The sequence below is a fragment of the Leucopleurus acutus genome (genome assembly GCF_964270905.1).
Source record: "Leucopleurus acutus genome assembly, chromosome: 2".
NCBI classification, from domain to species: Eukaryota; Metazoa; Chordata; class Mammalia; order Artiodactyla; family Delphinidae; genus Leucopleurus; species Leucopleurus acutus.
In genome coordinates this window covers 180993193-181011066 of record NC_139143.1, presented here as the reverse complement: position 1 = coordinate 181011066, position 17874 = coordinate 180993193, and the positions used below count along the sequence as shown (strand labels likewise).

At 49.9% G+C, this 17874-nt stretch overlaps 1 protein-coding gene across 3 annotated transcripts; it reads left to right on the top strand.

Annotated features, from left to right (window-relative positions):
• Positions 1–1363: 1363 nt before the first annotated feature.
• On the top strand, positions 1364–16690 carry NECAP2 (NECAP endocytosis associated 2). Of its 3 annotated transcripts, none has more exons than XM_082834128.1 (8): positions 1364–1460; positions 4029–4129; positions 6405–6509; positions 6595–6676; positions 7657–7765; positions 9981–10158; positions 13535–13637; positions 15454–16690. In XM_082834128.1, the coding sequence occupies exons 1-8, from the start codon at positions 1369–1371 to the stop codon at positions 15464–15466; spliced, it is 783 nt and encodes a 260-aa protein (XP_082690254.1). In that variant the 5' UTR covers positions 1364–1368; the 3' UTR covers positions 15467–16690. The 3 variants fall into 3 exon arrangements, with proteins under 3 accessions (XP_082690254.1, XP_082690253.1, XP_082690255.1); XM_082834127.1 differs by having other exon boundaries at positions 14452–16690; XM_082834129.1 differs by having other exon boundaries at positions 14411–16690.
• The last annotated feature ends 1184 nt before the right edge of the window (positions 16691–17874 follow it).

Sequence of the window (17874 nt, the reverse complement as noted above, 5' to 3'; positions counted from 1 at the left end):
CCAGGGTGTAAGAGCTCCCCATTCTGGTCTCCTATTTAATTGCAGTTTCTGTTTATTAATTGTTTTACACCATACAATAGAATATCATTTAGCCATTAAAAGGAATGAAATTCTGATACAGGCTATGACATGGATGAACCTTGAAAACATTATACTAAGTGAAATAAGCTGACACAGAGACAAATTCTGTATGATTCCACTTATATGAGGTACCTGGAATAGGTAAATTCATATACAGAAAGTAGAATAGAGATTACCAGGGGCGGGGGGTGGGTAGCAGGAAATGGGGTGTTATTGCTTAATGGGTAAAGGGTCTGGGATGATGAAAAGTTCTAGAAATAGATAGTGGTGAATGTAGTTCATTTCACTGAATTGTACACTTAAAATGGTTAAAATGGTAAAGTTTATGTTATGTATATTTTACCACAATAATTTTTTTTTTAATTTAAGAGGGTAGATCAATCCTATAATAAAGAGCTTATAAAGAGTGAGTGAAAGGAGAGAGAGAGGAGAGGGAAGAAGGGAGTGGAGAAAGTTTGGAAGCATTCAGTAAATCAGTGAATTTGGGATCAGCTGTGCCCCACAGAGGACCTGGCACATTGTAAGCACTTAATTAAATATTTGTGTAATGAATGAGAGAATGGTAGAGGAGGAGAAGAGATTTTGAGAATTTGACTCCGGTTAGACATTGTAACTCCTATAAGATTCTGTGAGAAATCCAAGTTAAGACTGGGATACTTTTTAAATTATTTATGTTATTACTAAACTTTGCTTCTTTGAATACAACCTTTTGCTGAGTCTAGGCAACAGGGGCCCTGGGCCCACAGTGGGTAAGGATAAGGGTGGCAGGGTAGGGACATCGCATTTAGCTGGTGGGACAGGTAAGGATTTCTCTAGGAGGAAAAGCCTCAGTCGCGGCTTACGAGTCAGGAGATGGCGGGACATTCAGGAAAAGCCGAGGGAAGCAGAGGCTGGAGGAGAGAGAGGCGTCAGGCTGAGCTGTCTAGGTAGCTACAGCTTTGAATCTCAGCCAACTGGACACCAGGTGTAAGTGTTGAGGCGATGGGGATGACCCACAACCAGACAATGGATTGCAGTGGGATCTGTATTAAAGTTTTCTTTGCAAAGGCCCGCGAGACCTCGTGGAAGAGAAAGCCCCCAGACAACCCTAGTCCGCTCCGCACCAAATTGGCTCCTAGGTCCGTCCGCCGCATGTCTTGAGCCAGAGCCTCCAGCAGAGGGCGCGTGGGCGATGAGCGGCCGAGGCCCGCGAGCTGCCGCTCTAGCCTGACATGGATCATAGAGTCGCGCCGCTTCCGCCCCGCGGCAGGGAAGGAGCCGGAAGTCCAGCGGGCTCCGGGCGTCGAGATGGAGGAAGGCGAGTACGAGTCGGTTCTCTGTGTCAAGCCAGAGGTCCACGTCTACCGCATCCCGCCGCGGGCCACCAACCGTGGTTACAGGTGACCACCCGCCGCCGGGCCAGGCTAGCCACCACCTAACCCCTTTCCTGTCACCCCCGACACGCCCACTGTGGGAGCTGAGTACGGCCCCGCCAATTGACGGGCGAGGGGCAGGGTGCGCGGGGAGGTAATGCTGCGGTTTCTTCCAGTTCGAGGCCAGAGTAGGGAGGGGGACCCAGACTTTCGCCTTTCTCAGTCTGACGCATGGGGCTCCCGGCAGCGGGGAAGGCATGAAAGCCGAATCTAGCGCCGAGCGGGCTGCCGGGGACCCAGGTGGGCCAGGGACCCTAAACGGGGTCAGGAGTGGTGGTGTCACAGACCTGTATTTTTCAGAGCTAACCGATGGCCTTGAAGGGATCCTTGAAAAGCCTTCGGGAAAGGCACTCTGTCACTGGCAGAAATCCCCGAGGGGAAGAAAGGGAGCCCCGAATAGGTCAAAAGAACCCGTCCCGGGTAGTTTTAAGCTGATGTTGAAAGCCCAGGGACCCCTCCCTGCCCAGCTTCTTTGGCACGAGCTGCAGTCCTTATCACAGCGTGTGGCAGTTGGGAAGCATCCATCCGTACTTCGCTGGTGAAATGTTCACCTGAGAGAAATAATTACCCGTGTTTGTAAACGTAGAGTGTGTAGAAGGGAACACAGGAAACTACCCCACCAGAGGAACATGGAGGTTGAAAGGAGACTTCCTGTGACTTGATATCTCTTTGTACTGTTTGCATTTTGTCACCATGTATCAAAAGAAGAAAAATATTAAAAGAAAATATGATGTACCTGACACAGACAACCTGGCCTATGGCTGTTTGTGCCACCGGGGGTGGGGGTGGGGGCTCTTGAAAGCAATGTTTGTCCAAGTTAGTTGGAAATACAGGATTGGCCTGCGCCACAAGAATGGTGGAGTGTCCACATACCTGGCCTCTTGTTACTTTCCAGTTGTGTTAATGTGGGCTTATAGCTGATTTTCTTTTATTTTTTTAAAAAAATTCATTAATTTTTGGCTGCGTTGGGTCTTCGTTGCTGCACGCGGGCTTTCTCTAGTTGTGACGAGCGGGCCTCTCATTGCAGTGATTTCTCTTGTTGCGGAGCACAGGCTCTAGGCATGCAGGCTTCAGTAGTTGTGGCATGTAGGCTCGGTAATTGTGGCTTGCGGGCTCAGTAGTTGTGGCTCACGGGCTCTAGAGCGCAGGATCGGTAGTTGTGGTGCACGGGCTTAGTTGCTGTGCGGCATGTGGGATCTTCCCGGACCAGGGCTCAAACCTGTGTCCCTTGCCTTGGCAGGCGGATTCTCAACCACTGTGCCACCAGGGAAGCCCTTATAGCTGATTCTCTAGTGAACAAATATTTTATTGAATACTTACTACATCCATGACATAATTTTAAAATAATATGAAAGCAACAATAGTAATAATAACAAAAAAACATTTTGCTTTCTATCGTCAAACTGGAGATGGGCCATCAAACCAGAGGTGATCATCTGCCCCCATCCCCTTCAGTAGGATGAGTTTGGTCCCTCTTGGTCCCAAGAGATCGAGGTTACCAAGTGTTAGGACTGGCTAGGTTGGCATAGAGGAAACTGCCAACCCCTGCCCTTCAGCCTCAGAACTCTGCTTATCTTGAGTCTAAGGCCTCCTGCCCGAATAAGAGGAACTGAAGCTGAGTCAGCTGACTTGTGAATCGAGAGTCTGCATTTGTGTGGCCTTCAAAACAATCTGCGTCCACAGTTAATGGTATCTCTCCAAGTCCTGGCATATGCTAAGGGACTTCCAAGAAAAGCCTCTTGGAAACACCCAAGGTTTTTGCTTTTGGGGGTTTTACTGAGCTGCTGCTTAGAACTAAAATATGAAGTTAATACTTTAAAAGAGCCAAAAGAGGCCACTGTGATAGGTCTGTGGTTTCCTGGGTTTATTTCTTCTTAGGGTGCCTTTGAGAATGTATTTCTTGAATGCTCATTCACTTACCCACATGTCCTGTTGCTCTCCTTTTGTCTTCTGCTGATGATTGCTCCCCTCTCTCCTTTTCCTTCAGGATGGCCTCAGTGGTCCCAAATGATTGCTCTGACCACTGCAGCCTAGCAGTGTCATAAACAAACCGTGGGCCCTGGTAGCTGCTTTCTCTACAGAAAGAAAACTGGAATCCTACTTCAGAGACAGTCTCTATAATCTGAAACTGGGGTTGGCCAACTACGACCCACTGTGTTTTTGTTTGGCTCATAAGCTAAGAATGGATTTTACATTTTTAAGTGATTGGGGAAAATTGGAAAGAATATTCCATAATGTGAAAATTGTATGAAATTCAGGTTGTCCATAAAGTTTCACTGAAATACAGCCATGCTCAGTAGAAAATATTTGGTTAAAATAATTAAAGCGCCCACATGCTCATGCACCATGACTTCTTTCCCTCTGCAGTAGCAGAGTGAGTAGTTGGGACAGAGATCGTATGGCTCATCTCTCAAAACGTTTGCCAACCTTTGGTCTGGAGCGAGCAGCCCACATGTCCTTCCCATTCCCACCCCCAGCATTGGAGTAGTGGAGCCGGAACCTCTGGCAGAGGCACAATGGTTTTTGTCCCTTTAGGGCTGCGGAATGGCAGCTGGACCAGCCATCATGGAGTGGCCGGCTGCGGATCACTGCAAAAGGGCAGGTGGCCTACATCAAGCTGGAGGACAGGACCTCAGGTAAAGGCAAGGGAGGTCTGCGTGGCACCATACCTCCCACTTTGTGAAGGGATGGGTGGCCCGAGCCTGGCCAAGCCACTCAGGGATCGTGGGGCCCTGTCCTGGAAATCAAAGGCCCGGGTATACTTACAAGCCGCTTCCATTCCCCCAGCCTTTAGTTTAAAAGGAAGCATTTCCTGTCAAGCACCTGTTCTTTTGGGCATCCTTAAGAAAATACTGATTTTGGAGCCCAGGGAGAGAAGACATGCAGGTTGGTCCCAAGTAGGAAGCTCCAGAGCTTGCCTGGAAGATAAGCCGGGTGAAGACGCATAGCCCTCTGCTGCTGAGCTCGGGTTCTTAATCAGGAATTCTGCTTATCGACCAAATGGTAACCTCCCAGGTTGACCACACCCATTAACTGAAAGAACTGGAAACTGTCCTTCTCAGCTCTTTCTGTGGTGAGCGGACAAGCCAAGCTGGGCTGTGCTGGGGTCAGCTGGCAGTTCTCACCTTTGGTGAAATCTCTCTGAAGTCCTGCACCACCAGGGCCTCTGGGTGAGCTGTGGAGGGCAGCGTGGCCTGGAATAGTGCCAGCCCCTGCAGCCAGAGCCGGAATCGGGCGCAGGGCTTGCCCAGTCAGATGCCCCGGCATTCGGTCATTTATTTTTTCTAACATGTAGAGATTTTCCTTGTGGGGCAAATAAAATGCCAAGATTCATAGGCAAAACCGGCTGCCTCTTCTCAGATCTGCATCACTTTTGTCTGAGCTGTGGGACCTTGGGCAAGCCATGTGACCTTTGGCACCTTGGCCTCCTTTTTGGTGAAATGGGGCTCACATTAGCTCCTACTTCACAAGGTTGTTGGAAATACAGAGTGAGCACATATTTATCTGAATGCTTTGTGAACTGCAGGGTGACCCAAAGCATTGATTTGTTTTGAGCATGACTGAGCATTGGTGGCAGAGGAGTTTGAAGGGACAGCTGCTGTGGCTAGGCCAGAGAACTCTGGCTGTCAGAGTTGCTGGGTTGTCCCAGGTGGTGTCACAAGGGAATGGCAACACCTGTTCTCTAGGGGCCTTGGGAACTGACTTTAAGGTACACACCTGGTGTACCAGCCACTGCTCAAAGCTGAGCCTCACCTGCAGGACCCACCCCAGGACGCTCTTAGCTTGAGGTCATGCCCACTGGGTCGTGTTCGTCTCTCACTTTGCAATCACTCCAGGCCAGAGCGTCTCAGCCTCAGCACTAGTGACATTTGCGGCCAGCTGAGTGTTGTGGTCTAAGTCATATTTCAGATATTTAGCACCATCCCTGACTTCTACCTACTAGATGCCAGTAGCACCCCCCAAGTTGTGGCAAACAAAAATGTCACCGCATATTGCCAGATGTCCCTTGGTGGAAGGGAGGGACAAATCAGCCATGGTGGAGAACCACTGCTCTAGGCTGAAGGCATCCAGGTGAATCCCAGTCCCCAGGTGCAAAACTAGAGAGAGAAATTAACAAGAAGCTACAAACTCAGGCCACCGATTTGGATTCAGTTCAGCCTTAATTACACAGTCACCTCTGAGCCATAGGACTTAGTAGAAACTATTGGTTAAATACTTAAAACGTCAACTGAGATCAGCACACGCAAAAATGATGCCAGTCGTAAATGTTCACAGAAGGTGTGTGCTGCACTGCACCCTGGAGAGCCGTAGGTAATGAGGGGATGCATTTCACAAGAGCTCCTTTTAAAAGCAGTCACTCTTTTGGCCTGAGATTAGAATAAATCCACTGGCTTCAGATTCTTCTGTGAGTGCAAAAACCCTCCCCTCTTTCCACTGGGTTCACCTGCTCCTCTAGAGGCCTGCCTCAGGCACCAGGTCTTTTCTGAAGGTATGATCTCCGTGAGCCAGGGCCCTGGGGGTGCAGGCCGTGGCTGTGAATGGCTGAGGCAGGTGGAATGAGTGGCCAGCAGCTCCAGCCCATCGTTCTCATGTAGAAATGGAGGCCCAGCGTTGCTAGAGCTTTTGATTTTAAGAGAAGCCAGACATCTGGATTATTTTACAAGTAATCTGATTTTGAAGTGTTTGGCAGTTAAATTGAAAATGCTGAAACTGTGAGTGGATCTGACCTATAAGCCACCTCTGACTTAAACCTCTCCTTGGTTATATTCCTCTGTTTTCCCTTCGGCCAAAGTGGATTTGACTTGAAACCCAGAGTCAGGTTTGCCCATCTGCCTCTCAGGAAAAGGCCCCAGTCATGTGATAGAAACAGTCTGGGGGGTGCTCAAGGCTCACCCTCCCTTATGCTTTCAGGGGAGCTCTTTGCTCAGGCCCCAGTGGATCAGTTTCCAGGCACAGCTGTGGAGAGCGTGATGGATTCCAGCAGGTACTTCGTTATCCGCATCGAAGATGGAAACGGTACGCATGGGACTTGGAGCTTCTTCCTCTGAGAAGGGTTTTCTCTGCCTCTGGGAAGTGGGATTGATCGTGTGTTGTCCCCCAGGGCGACGGGCGTTTATTGGAATTGGCTTCGGGGACCGAGGTGATGCCTTTGACTTCAATGTTGCCTTGCAGGACCATTTCAAGTGAGTGGCTCCAGGAGACACATACTCATGCCTCCTCCCTCTCTCCCTGGACAGAATGGTCTCCCAGGTTAGGATACCCAGGTGGTTGTGTGTGGTACGTCTGCCAGCAGAGCCTCAGGAAAACTCACTTCTCCTTCGGGGCAGGTCACCTTCTCTGCGCTCTGCCAGTCCTCATCTCTGCTTTGAAGTCATTTCCTTTACCCGACGTGCATCTCTGCCATCCCAGTCAGCTGGCCCAGCCTTTGAGGTGTCACATCTCTTCCCTCATCAGGCCCCTGAGCGGCCAGAGTCCTTGTCAGGCTCCTTTGGCCTTTCTGGGCCTGTCCCTCCATGCTGTGATAAGCAGTGCTTGGATTCCCAGGCCACTCAGCACACACCCTGGTGGTGCTTTCTGAAGCTAAATGGGCAGGAAAGCTGCCTTCTCCCCTGCCATCTGCAGGCCTCCACCTCTGGCTGCGGGGAGTGTGCAGCTGCTCTCGTGGGCCCCTCTAGCTCTTCTCTGCTTCGGGTGGCTACTAAGAGGGGTGTATGGAGGGTAGGAGATCTTTTTGGTTGCTTTCAATACTTTCTGGGCACTTGTCCTGTCTCACCATCTACTTTTTAAGCCCCTGGAAGGATGTGGAGAACTTGTCTTAGTCTTCATGCCACATGCTGAGGAGGAGATGGCCAGGTTCTCAGATTTCCTAAAGACCAGTGTTAGGACTCTCTACATAAGTGACCTCATGATTTTCATAGCAGTCTTTAAGGCATAGAGAGTTGTCATCCCATTTTGCTGATGAGGAAACTGACGTGCATGCAGCTGCGTATGCGTCAGAACTAGGATTTAAATTCACACCTAACTCCCAAGCTGCTCTCAGTTTCTACCCCGCTGCTGCAGTAAAAGCCTCGTCCTGGACTGGTGGCAGGTATGAATGAAGTGAGTGCGTGAAGGCAGGGCAGCTCGCCTCCTCCTCACCTTTTCCTTCCTGTTCTCTCCCCAGGTGGGTGAAACAGCAGTGTGAATTTGCAAAACAAGCTGAGAACCCAGATCAAGGTCCCAAATTGGACCTAAGCTTCAAGGAGGGCCAGACCATCAAGCTCAACATTGCAGTGAGTCCCCCCCTCACTTGGCTGTCACGGCCACCACACCAAGCCCAGCCCAGAGCCCATCACTCTTTTCTCACAGTTCAGCACATGTTTATTGAGCAGCTGCCTGGTGCCAGGTACTGTGCTGGGGGCGAACGAAAGGACTCTGCTGTCATAGAGCTCAGAGTTGAGCTGAGATGGGGGGAGTCTGGGTGTGATTACAACATGGCGGGATGGTTCTACGACCTAGGGATGTCTTCAGTGCCATGAGCTCCTAGAGGAGGAGCGTGCAGTCCAGAGTTAGGGGGAACCAAGGAAGGCTTCCTTGCAGAAGCGACCTGTAAGCAAGGGAAGAGGGGTCAAAGGGTGGTTCAGGCAGAGGGAACTGCATGTGCCAAGCCTCTGCTTTAAGGAACGTCAGTCACTTGCTGCCAGAGCTGGTGTTTCTGTCCTGGCTTTGGGGGGTGGGGTGGGGTGGGCGGTCAGTGTGCTCATCCCAAGCTGTGTCTTGGTCTGAGCCTTGAGGAAAGAAGATTTGGTAGCACTCTGGGCAGGAAAGCCTCGAGGGTGGGCACTGGGAGTCATGGGCAGCTTCTGCTGGTGGTGTTGTCCTGGCTCCCTGTGTCTTGTCCTGAGCTGCCCTACATCTGGCTTTCCCCTGTTAGCTCCTGTTGAGAAGAGGGAAAGGTCGAGCTGGGCTGGACAGCCATGACTTGGCCTTTACCTGGCTATGGGGGTGGAGATGAGTGATTTGGGGGAACCAAGGACCCCGTGGATTTGTTTTCTGAAGAAAATTTGTAACCCTAAAATAACGCTCTTCCTCTTTACTTACTATCTCTTTCTCCTCTTTTCTGCTTCATGCTGGTGATGGTTTGGGACCCTTGAAGTTGGCCAGCTGGCCCTTAAGAGAAAATCCAGGTCATGTCCAGTGAACTGTTGGGGATGTGAATCTCTATCTTGCTGGGAGGAAACTAACATTTAATGAGCATCAGCTGTGTGCCAGGTAGTGTTTTTTTAGGTACTTCTCGTGTGAATTAAACATCCTCCCCTTTTATAGGTGGGGAAATTGAGGTTTAGAGAGCTTGAGGGTCTTGCCCAGGGTCGTAGAGCTAGAAATAACTGGCACAGCTGGGCTCACGCCCAGGTCTTTGAGGGCTTTTGCCTTCAGGCTGTGGTCTCAGCACGTGATTAAGCTGCTGCTCTCCTGACAAGGTGGGAACCACGTCGTCTTCACCTTTGAGCTGCTCTGGTTTCTGGTTCACCTGGGTGTTCAGGTTTTTGTTTTTCTTTTTTAAATGTTTTGTCGAAGTATAATGCGCGTACAGAAAAGTACACACGTTATAAATGTAGAACTCAGTGAATTTTTAAAAACCAGGTTTACCCCTACAAACTAGCTCCCAGATCAAGAAAGTGGGTGATTCTCAGCACTCTGGAAGCCCCTCTCCTGCTCTCTCGCACAGGATGGAGTGGCCGCTGTGCTGACTTTGAACACCCTAGGTTTTGTTTTCAATGTTTTATTAATTGACTCATACACTTCATACCCTTTTGTGTATGATTCCTTTCCTTTACTCAGTGTAGTATGTGTGAGAGCATCCATATTGTTCTGTGTAGTTGCTTTATTCTCGTTGTGGCATGCTCCGTTATGAGAATGTATCCCTATATCTACCCATTTAACTGATGGTGGACATTTAGGTAGTTTCCATTTTGGGGCTATTGCAAGTAGTTCTGCTGTGAATGTTCACATGTGCGTCTTTTGGTGCACATGTGTATGCATTTCTGTTGGGTCCATGTAGGAGTGGAATGGCAGGGGTGTCGGTTCATACGTTCAGCTTTAAAGATTCTTCCAGTTTTTCAACGTGGTTTTCTCTGTTACGCTTCCACTAGCAGAATGTGAGTGTTCTGGTTGCTCCATACCCTTGTCAGTGCTTGATATGCTACGTCTTAGCCGTCCTGGTGGGTGTGTAATGGTATATCATTGTAGTTTGATTTGCATTTCCCTGATGATTAATGAAGTCGGGTGCTGAGTTTTTAAATTAAAAGCATTTGTGATAGCTTTAGAATTGTGATGCATTGAATACACCCCATAACAATGGAAGTGTTGGATGGATGGCTCTTGACCATCTTTTGGTGATACGGACGTTTGGGGCCCAGGGGTCACCTTGGGCCTCCTCTTGAAGTTTTCTGATCGCAGAGGCACTCCAGCAGAACTGACTGATTCGCATTCCTGCCCTCTCTTTAGAACATGAAGAAGAAGGAAGGAGCAGCTGGGCCTCCCCGAGCCCGGCCCGCCAGCACAGGAGGACTGAGCCTGCTTCCCCCTCCCCCAGGGGGGAAAACCTCCACCCTGATCCCTCCCCCTGGGGAGCAGTTGTCTGTGGCAGCATCCATTGTCCAGCCAGCAGTTGCTCCCAGTTCAGGTCAGTGCTCGAGGGTGACTGTTCTTGGTGCTAAACCTGCACCTTTGGGTTCTTCTTCCTCTCTGGCAGCTGGGGCCCCATGGCTTTCCCTCCTTCACTCACACTGGTCACACTTAGTACCCGTGTGTGACAAACTGGAAGGTGGGTGCCACAAAGCTGGTCCTGTCCACACTGGGTAAGGACTTCCTCTCTTCCCACCACTTACCCCTTCAGGGCGTCTGTCCCCCATGACGGGCAGGGGCTACAACTTATTTGTTGCTGTGAAATCATCAGCATGTGGGTTCCTGGTTCTCAGAGGCTGCTCATTGAGTGAGTGAGTAAGTGATGGAGATATGGTCTCTGCTCACAGGGAGCTCAGTATAGTAGGAGAGAGGAGTCATGGGCACAGAGACCAAACGTATGGGGACCAGACTAACTACCAGCCAGCATGATCTGGGGAGGCTTCATGGAAGAGGTGGCATTGAACTGGACCTTGAGGGAAGAAGATTGGGGCTGGGGACACCTGCCATTCCAGACAGAAGAAGAGCGTGAATAAGGCTTAGACTTTTAATGTTTAAAACACTGGCTGTGTTTAGGGAGATGAAGGCAGCATAAGTGTTCCAAGGTGAGTGGTGGGAAATAAAATTGGAGATTTAGTTTGAAGCAAGCTCCTCAGTGAGGCTGTTTGGTGCTAGAAAGCTGGGAGGCAGCTCCCCCAGCAGGTGCACTGGTGCTTGTTCCAGGATGTAGGGAATGCCTTTTGGAAACCCTGGGATTCCAGAAGTTAGTGTCTAGTGCCAGCCTCTGGCAGTGCTGGGATGCCAGCCCAGTCCTTCAATGTCCCTGCCCTGCCTGCCCAGCCCGGCTTGATGCTCCTGGCCTTCCCCAGGCTGGGTGACTGTCACCAGCCCGCTTTCTCCACACAGCTCTCACCAGCATCTTGGGGGAATGGGGGGCAGGATCCAGACAAGAAGCCTGCTTTCTTTCCCTTTTAATGGTCATGGACATTGGCTCCCCTATCTGGAGGTCAGGCTTCAAACCTCAGCCCTGTGGGAAATACCTTAATCTAGGAGGGTGGCAGGAGTAGCAGTCAGGGAGCACCCCTGCCTGGACCCTAGCAGTTATTCTCAGAGTGAGGTCAGAGGACCACCTGCCTTGGCATCACCAGGGACGGGGGCAGGACTCTGCATACTTAACGTTATTTGTGTGCTTACTAAGGTCTGAGAGCCACTGTCCTAGGCCGTCCCTCCATTGCTGGTGCATTTTTTTTTTTTTTTGTGGTACGCGGGCCTCGCTATTGTGGCCTCTCCCGTTGCGGAGCACAGGCTGCGGAGCACAGGCTCCGGACATGCAGGCTCAGCGGCCATGGTTCATGGGCCCAGCCGCTCCGCGGCATGTGAGATCTTCCCGGACCAGGGCACGAGCCCGTGTCCCCTGCAGCGGCAGGCGGACTCTCAACCACTGTGCCACCAGGGAAGCCCTGCTGGTGCATTTTTAATGGCCAGTTTGGAGATCCTGCTATGTGCCAGGTAGTGTTTGAGACCCTTTTGATACTACAGGTACAGCCCAAGTCCCTGCTCTCAAGGCCTTATGTTTTAATGTGTAAGACAGGCAGTTGGCATGTTTACGAACAAAATGGTGTCATGTAATGAGAGTTGTGAATAGCTAACATTTTTTGAGCACTTACTCTATGTTCCAAAATCAGACTGGCTGAGTTCAAATTCAGAAAATTACCTACTACTTTGTTCCTCAATTTTCTTATCCGTAGGGTGGGGGTAGTAATGATCCCTACAGTACAGGTTTCTTGTGTGGATCCGATGAGCCAATCCACATACAGCACTCAGAACAACGCCTGGAACATTGTAAGCACTCGCTGAATGTTAGCTCGCATTTTAGTGATGTTGTCGTCATTATCATCACTGTTTGCTGGGCCTGTTCTAAGCCTTCCACATATATTAACTTATTTAATCCTCAGACCAGTCAGTCTTATGAAGTAGTCACTGTTACTGTCTATTTTAGAGATAAGGAAACTGAGACTTAAGTAACCTGCATAAAGTCAAACAGCTGGTCCTGGCCTGTCTTCCTCCAGTGACTGTGATGAGGTTCAAATGAGATAATGTCCGTTAGGCACTTGGTGAACTGCAAAACTAAACTGTGGAGGGCCCTAGTTTTATCTGGTTTCCCAGCCCAGAGCACATTAGACATAGCAAAAAAAAAAAAAAAAATTTTTTTTTTTTTTTTTTTTGCCACACCACGTGGCATGCAGGATCTTAGTTCCCTGACGAGGATCGAACCTGCGCTCCCTGCAGCGGAAGCATAGAGTCTTAACCACTGGACCTCCAGGGAAGTCCCTAGACATAGCAAATTGGTGGGAAGGTGGAGGGTGGCAGGCACAGGGCCTTCAGAAAGGACAGCTGGCAGCACTGGGGGAGGTGCCAGAAAGACACAAAAGCAGCACTGCTGCCCCATCATGCCACCCACCCCAGTGAAGAGATACACGCAGCTGTATAACTAAAAATGGTGGAACTCTAGGCATTCTAAGCAGTAGATATGGAAAGACTGATAATGCTATCCACAGCTTCCAAAACAGCCCAGGGATTAAAAAAAAGCCAAAAGGAGTAAATTAAACTTTATCATTCTTATGAAAAGTAGGAAATTAGAAAAGAAATTAAGCAAGGTAAACAGAAAATACGAAGTAAAATGGTAGAAACTAGTTCACGTGTTCAGTAAAAAGGATAAACTGGCAAAATATAACAAGAGAAATTGCGGGATCAAGTCTAATAGTGGGAGAGGTCCAGAGGCCAAAAGCCTACAGTGCAGCCCTCAGCTCCCCACAATGCTGCACATACACACACACTTAAAAAAAAAGATACACACAGATGCCCACTTCTTTGTTACTTCTGGAAGGCTCTCCCCAGCCCCTAACCAGTTTGGCTCCCAGCACTTGGTACTTGTCTGGCACAGAATTGTCTCAGCTTGTTGATGCAGACTCTGGACTGAGGACTTTATATGAAGACGACCTTGTGGTTTTGGTGGGCATTCTCCATCCAAGAGGTCAGGGCAGGAGATAGTAAATTTTAAACAGATTTCCAACATAAACGGTTGAAACGAGGTCAGCCTCAGGTACAGGTGATGGTGTGTGACTCGCCCTTGCTGGTACCCCTCCCCTCCACCGGGTGTGTGGCCTTCTGCTGTCTCCAGGAGCCCCTCAAGGGCTCGTAAGAAGGCAGTGGAAATGTGGCTGCTTGTAGGTGTTTTGTTGCCCCAAAGCACGTCTCTCTGCGTATGTCTTTCTCAGTCATCTGGAATCTCGAGTCTGATTTCGGGGTCACTGAGACAACCAAGAGGGGAGATCTCTGACTCCTCTGTCTCCTTCTCTTCTCTCCCTTCCCTTCAGACTTGGAGACATCAATTGGAGGTGCCACTGTGTCCTGGCCGCAGCCCAAGCCTGCCGCTACTGCCACCGCCGACATCTGGGGAGACTTTACCAAATCCACAGGGTGAGGAGGGTCATGTTCTCTGTGGGGGACTGGGGCCAAGGCTCTTTCTCTCAAAAACCTGGGAGCAACAGCTCTGGTTCAGACATTTTCCGGCCAGCCAGAGGACAGAGCCCCAGAGTGCCCACTTTGGGAGGCATGTTTCTCTCCGGGAAGGCTTTTTGCTGGTGTCCACTGCTGGGTGGCCTGGAGCCACCTTCTGCAACTCTTTCTGGTCTTTAAACCACCTCACCAAGTGCTTTGGCTTGTCACCAGTACCTCCCTCTTCCCCTCCTCCCCTGCAGCTACCCTAGGATACTGGGCTGAGAGTTAACCTGGGTTCTGGCCTTGGCCCGTTGTCATGGGACCTCTGAGGCAGGGTCTCTTGCCTTTTCTGCTTCCTTAAAATTTCGAGCCTTTACTTGGTGTCACGGTGAAGAGATGCTAAATACTAGTCACACAGTTGTTTATGTGGACAAGCTCTAGGACAGGAGTCAGCACACATTTTCCATAAAGGACCAGGAAGCAAATAGTTTAGACTGTGCAGACCATGTGGTCTCTGTTCCGGCTGCTCAGCACTGTTCTTGTAGCTCAAAAGCAGCCACAGACAGTATATAAATGAATGAGCATGGCTCTGTACAAATGAAACTTTACCTACTAAAACAGGCAGAGGACTAGATTTGGTCTAGTCCTGGGCTGTAGTTTGCTGACCCCTGTTCTAGAACATTCGGGGACTGGCCTTTTGGAGCTCTTTCTGCCCAGAAAGAAGTCCCGTCTTATCTGCTTTGTATTTTCAGATATCTGAAATCTCCCACCCCTCCCTATCTAACCTTTCCAGGTCCACCTCCAGCCAGACTCAGCCAGGCACAGGCTGGGTCCAGTTCTGACCTGAGCACAACTCCTTTTCCTCACACAACTTCTGGAAAGGAGCTGCCTCATCTGGGCAGAAGGAAGGAGGATGAAGCACTCCCTGGCCAGCCTCTGTTTGGAGCATGACTCTCTCCTCTCCTCTTCCTTGCCTGAACTCGCCTGACAGACTGGGCGTGTCAGGCAGTAAATGGGCACCATGTCGCGCTGCTTCCTGGGATTCGAGCTTGCAGCCAGAACACGGGAGAAGAGTTGCAGGATCCCTGTCCCTGTCTGTCCTCTTGACTTGAGAGAGACTGAGACTTCTTCCATCGCAAAGACTCGTGTTAAACACAAGCCCCTGAAGCAAAAGAAGGGGTCGAGTGTGCTGCCTGGATTCAGATCACCCCTTCTCGGGGGGTTACAGGTGTCACGTGATCAGTGTCTGGAGGGGGGCTTTCCTCACTCCCATTGGCTGTAGCCATTCCAGTCAGGTGCCTTAACAGGAGGGATTCCTTCCTGATTTCTAGCAGGTTTATAGGCTGCAGCTTGGACAGATAATCAGGAGGGAAATCAAGAGTATTATCCAGACTTTTAAGATTTTTTTGATACTTGCTTTGCTAACATGCTGATCTGCACTAACTCATTGTCTTTGCAAAAGGCTTGCTTCTGTAGTCTGCGCCCGCAGGGGCCTCTGAAAGCATTCCTCACTGTCAGTCGCAGGAGCTGCTTCGAGCCCCAGGAAGCAGTGTTCATCTTGGCTATGGGGCCTGGTTTCCGTGTTTGCCGGGCCGGGCAGACGCTGGAAACCAGGTGCGACAGTGTTTGCGCTGGAAAGTGGCAGCTGTTCTCATGCAGGTGGGGCTTTGGCCTTCCCATTCACTGGCAGCTCTCTGGGCTCACAGTGCAGTTCCTGGCGGACTTGGGTTTTCTCCTGGGTGGTTTCTGAAGTGCCTTGTCTGCAGACAACCTCTTACTTTCTTTTCTTCTTCAGGGACTGTACATGAAAGACAGAAGGAGTTCTGAAGCAACTGGAAGTCTAGAGTTGCCTGGTTTATAAGAAATAATTTTATAAGAAATAATTTTATCTGAGCACAACCTCTAAAATTGCTTTTATCGACGTATGTTACCTCTTAATTGAAAGATTTCTTTTTCTGAAGGGTCAAGATGATGAACTGAAAAGAAGTGTTAGCCCCTTTGTGGGACCAGATTTCTAAGATGAAAAATAAATATTTCTACTCTGTCAGTGTACATCAGAGATGGAAGTGTTTTTGGCGGCCTGGCTGCCAAACCCTCCAGGATGCCTCAGCCACCTCTCACCACTGAGCATTTGTCCAGACTTAAAAGTCTAGGGCCATGGTGACAGATTGGCCAAAATAGGGGAATTTGGCCCTCTTGCCCTAAGGCAACCAGCAATTTCCCTTCCACATAGAAGAGACAGTCTTTCTGCCATTCTGGGACATTCTGGGCTCCTTGCCTTCTAATGTGGGAGGAGAGTCCTGCCTCCCACCAAGACCTCCCCATAGAAGCATCTTCCTAAATAGTAAGGGTATCTGGGTACACAGAGGCCAAAAAATAAGATAAAGGCCTTGGTGCTTGTCATGTCTGGGTTCTGTAAGAAAGATGCATTTTTGTTGTTGGTTATAGAAATGGCCACTCTGGCTAATAAACTGTGTAAGGGAGGACAAAGAAAATTGGAATTGAGGATCCTCATGTCCTTTGAATAAGGAAAAGGAAATTGCATCAAGGGATTCTCAGGAGTGGTAAACTTCTTTGTGTCTGCTTCCCATTACTCCCTATCTTCTTTATAAGTGCTTAGAGGCTAGAAAAGAGGAAGCTTAGAGTTAGAGGAGAGCCTTAACCAGAAGCATATACCATTGAAGGTAAGCCCTTGGGTCCTGCAGACAGACCTGGGCTTTGATCTAGGTTGTCTACTGGTAAATGTGTGACTACAGGCTCCTTAAGCCAAGTGTCACTCAGATGAGGCATATGAAGCACTAGCGGGTGCCCATCCTATAATTTGACCTTAATCACCTTGATGTAGAATCAGGTAACGCATCCAGAACCATTACTCATAATGGTGCTGTTAAGGCAGCTGATGAAGAAACAGCAGTCACAAAATCTAACCTGAAAAGCACCTTGAGGGGTCTCTGGTGGGCAGGGGATAGTCTGGTGCTCTCCATCACCAACTGGAATCCCAGCTATGGGACCAGGGTCCCCAGGAAAACTCCCAGTACCAAACCAGGCATCTCTTCACTTACACCCTTGACTGGAGCTTCCAAATTGGCGGGGTGGGGGTAAGAGATGGATGTTGGGTTTCGGGATTTTGAGACCTGAGCTGCTCTCTGTACAGCAGGAGGACTTGGACACATTGAGGTGGCAGGCGGACTACAGCAAGATGTTTCCATGATTAAATGACATGGCATTGCAACATCTGTCTTGCTTTAAAGAAACCACCTGCCATGTTGTGTGAGTTGCCCTAATCCGAGGGTCACAGTGTCAAGGTGGCAAAAGTAGCCTCTGCCGACAGCCAACAAATAGCTGAAGCTCCGGGCAGCGGTCTGCGTGGAACCGGATGCTACCAAAACCACCGGAGCTGGGAAGCAGAGCCTTCCTCAGCTGATCCTTGGATGAGCCCCGCCTGCCAACACTGTGAGTGCAGCCTTACAGAGGACCCAGCCAAGTTGTGCCCAGACTCCTAACCCCCGGAAACTGAGTTAGTAAATGTGTTTCAAGCTGCCAAGATGGTAATATCATTAGGCAGCAATAGATAACTAATACAAGAGGTGAGTGAAGGGCATTGGAGATGGGAGTCAGTGTGAGAAAAGAGTCTGGACAGGAACCTCCCTGGTCATGCATGGTTAAGAGTCCACCTGCCAGTGCAGGGGACACGGGTTCGAGCCCTGGTGCGGGAAGATTCCCACGTGCCGTGTAGCAACTGAGCCCATGCGCCACAACTACTGAGCGTGCACTCTAGAGACTGTGAGCTACAACTGCTGAGCCTATGTGCCACAACTACTGAAGCCCGTGCGCCTAGAGCCCATGCTTTGCAACAAGAGAAACCACCAAAATGAGAAGCCTGCGCATCACAATGAAGAGTAGCCCCTGCTCGCCGCAACCAGAGAAAAGCCCGCGTGCAGCAACGAGGACCCAACACAGCAAAAAATTTAAAAAATTTTAAAAAGAATCCTCCTGCCAATGCAGGGGCACGGGTTCGAACCCTGGTCCAGGAAGATCCAACGTGCGATGGAGCAGCTGAGCCCCTGCACCACAGCTACTGAGCCCGAGTGCCACAGCTACTGAAGCCCAAGCGCTTAGAGCCTGTGCTCCGCAACAAGATAAGCCACCGCAATGAGAAGCCCGCGCACCACAATGAAGAGTAGCCCCTGCTCACCGCAACTAGAGAAAGCCCGGG

Excerpts from the sequence above, each read along its gene's own strand:
- NECAP2 (XM_082834129.1), top strand. The coding sequence starts at position 1,369 with ATGGAGGAAGGCGAGTACGAGTCGGTTCTCTGTGTCAAGCCAGAGGTC. Across the intron at positions 1,461-4,028 it reads GCCACCAACCGTGGTTACAG|GGCTGCGGAATGGCAGCTGG; the intron begins GTGACCACCCGC and ends TTGTCCCTTTAG. Across the intron at positions 6,510-6,594 it reads CCGCATCGAAGATGGAAACG|GGCGACGGGCGTTTATTGGA; the intron begins GTACGCATGGGA and ends GTTGTCCCCCAG.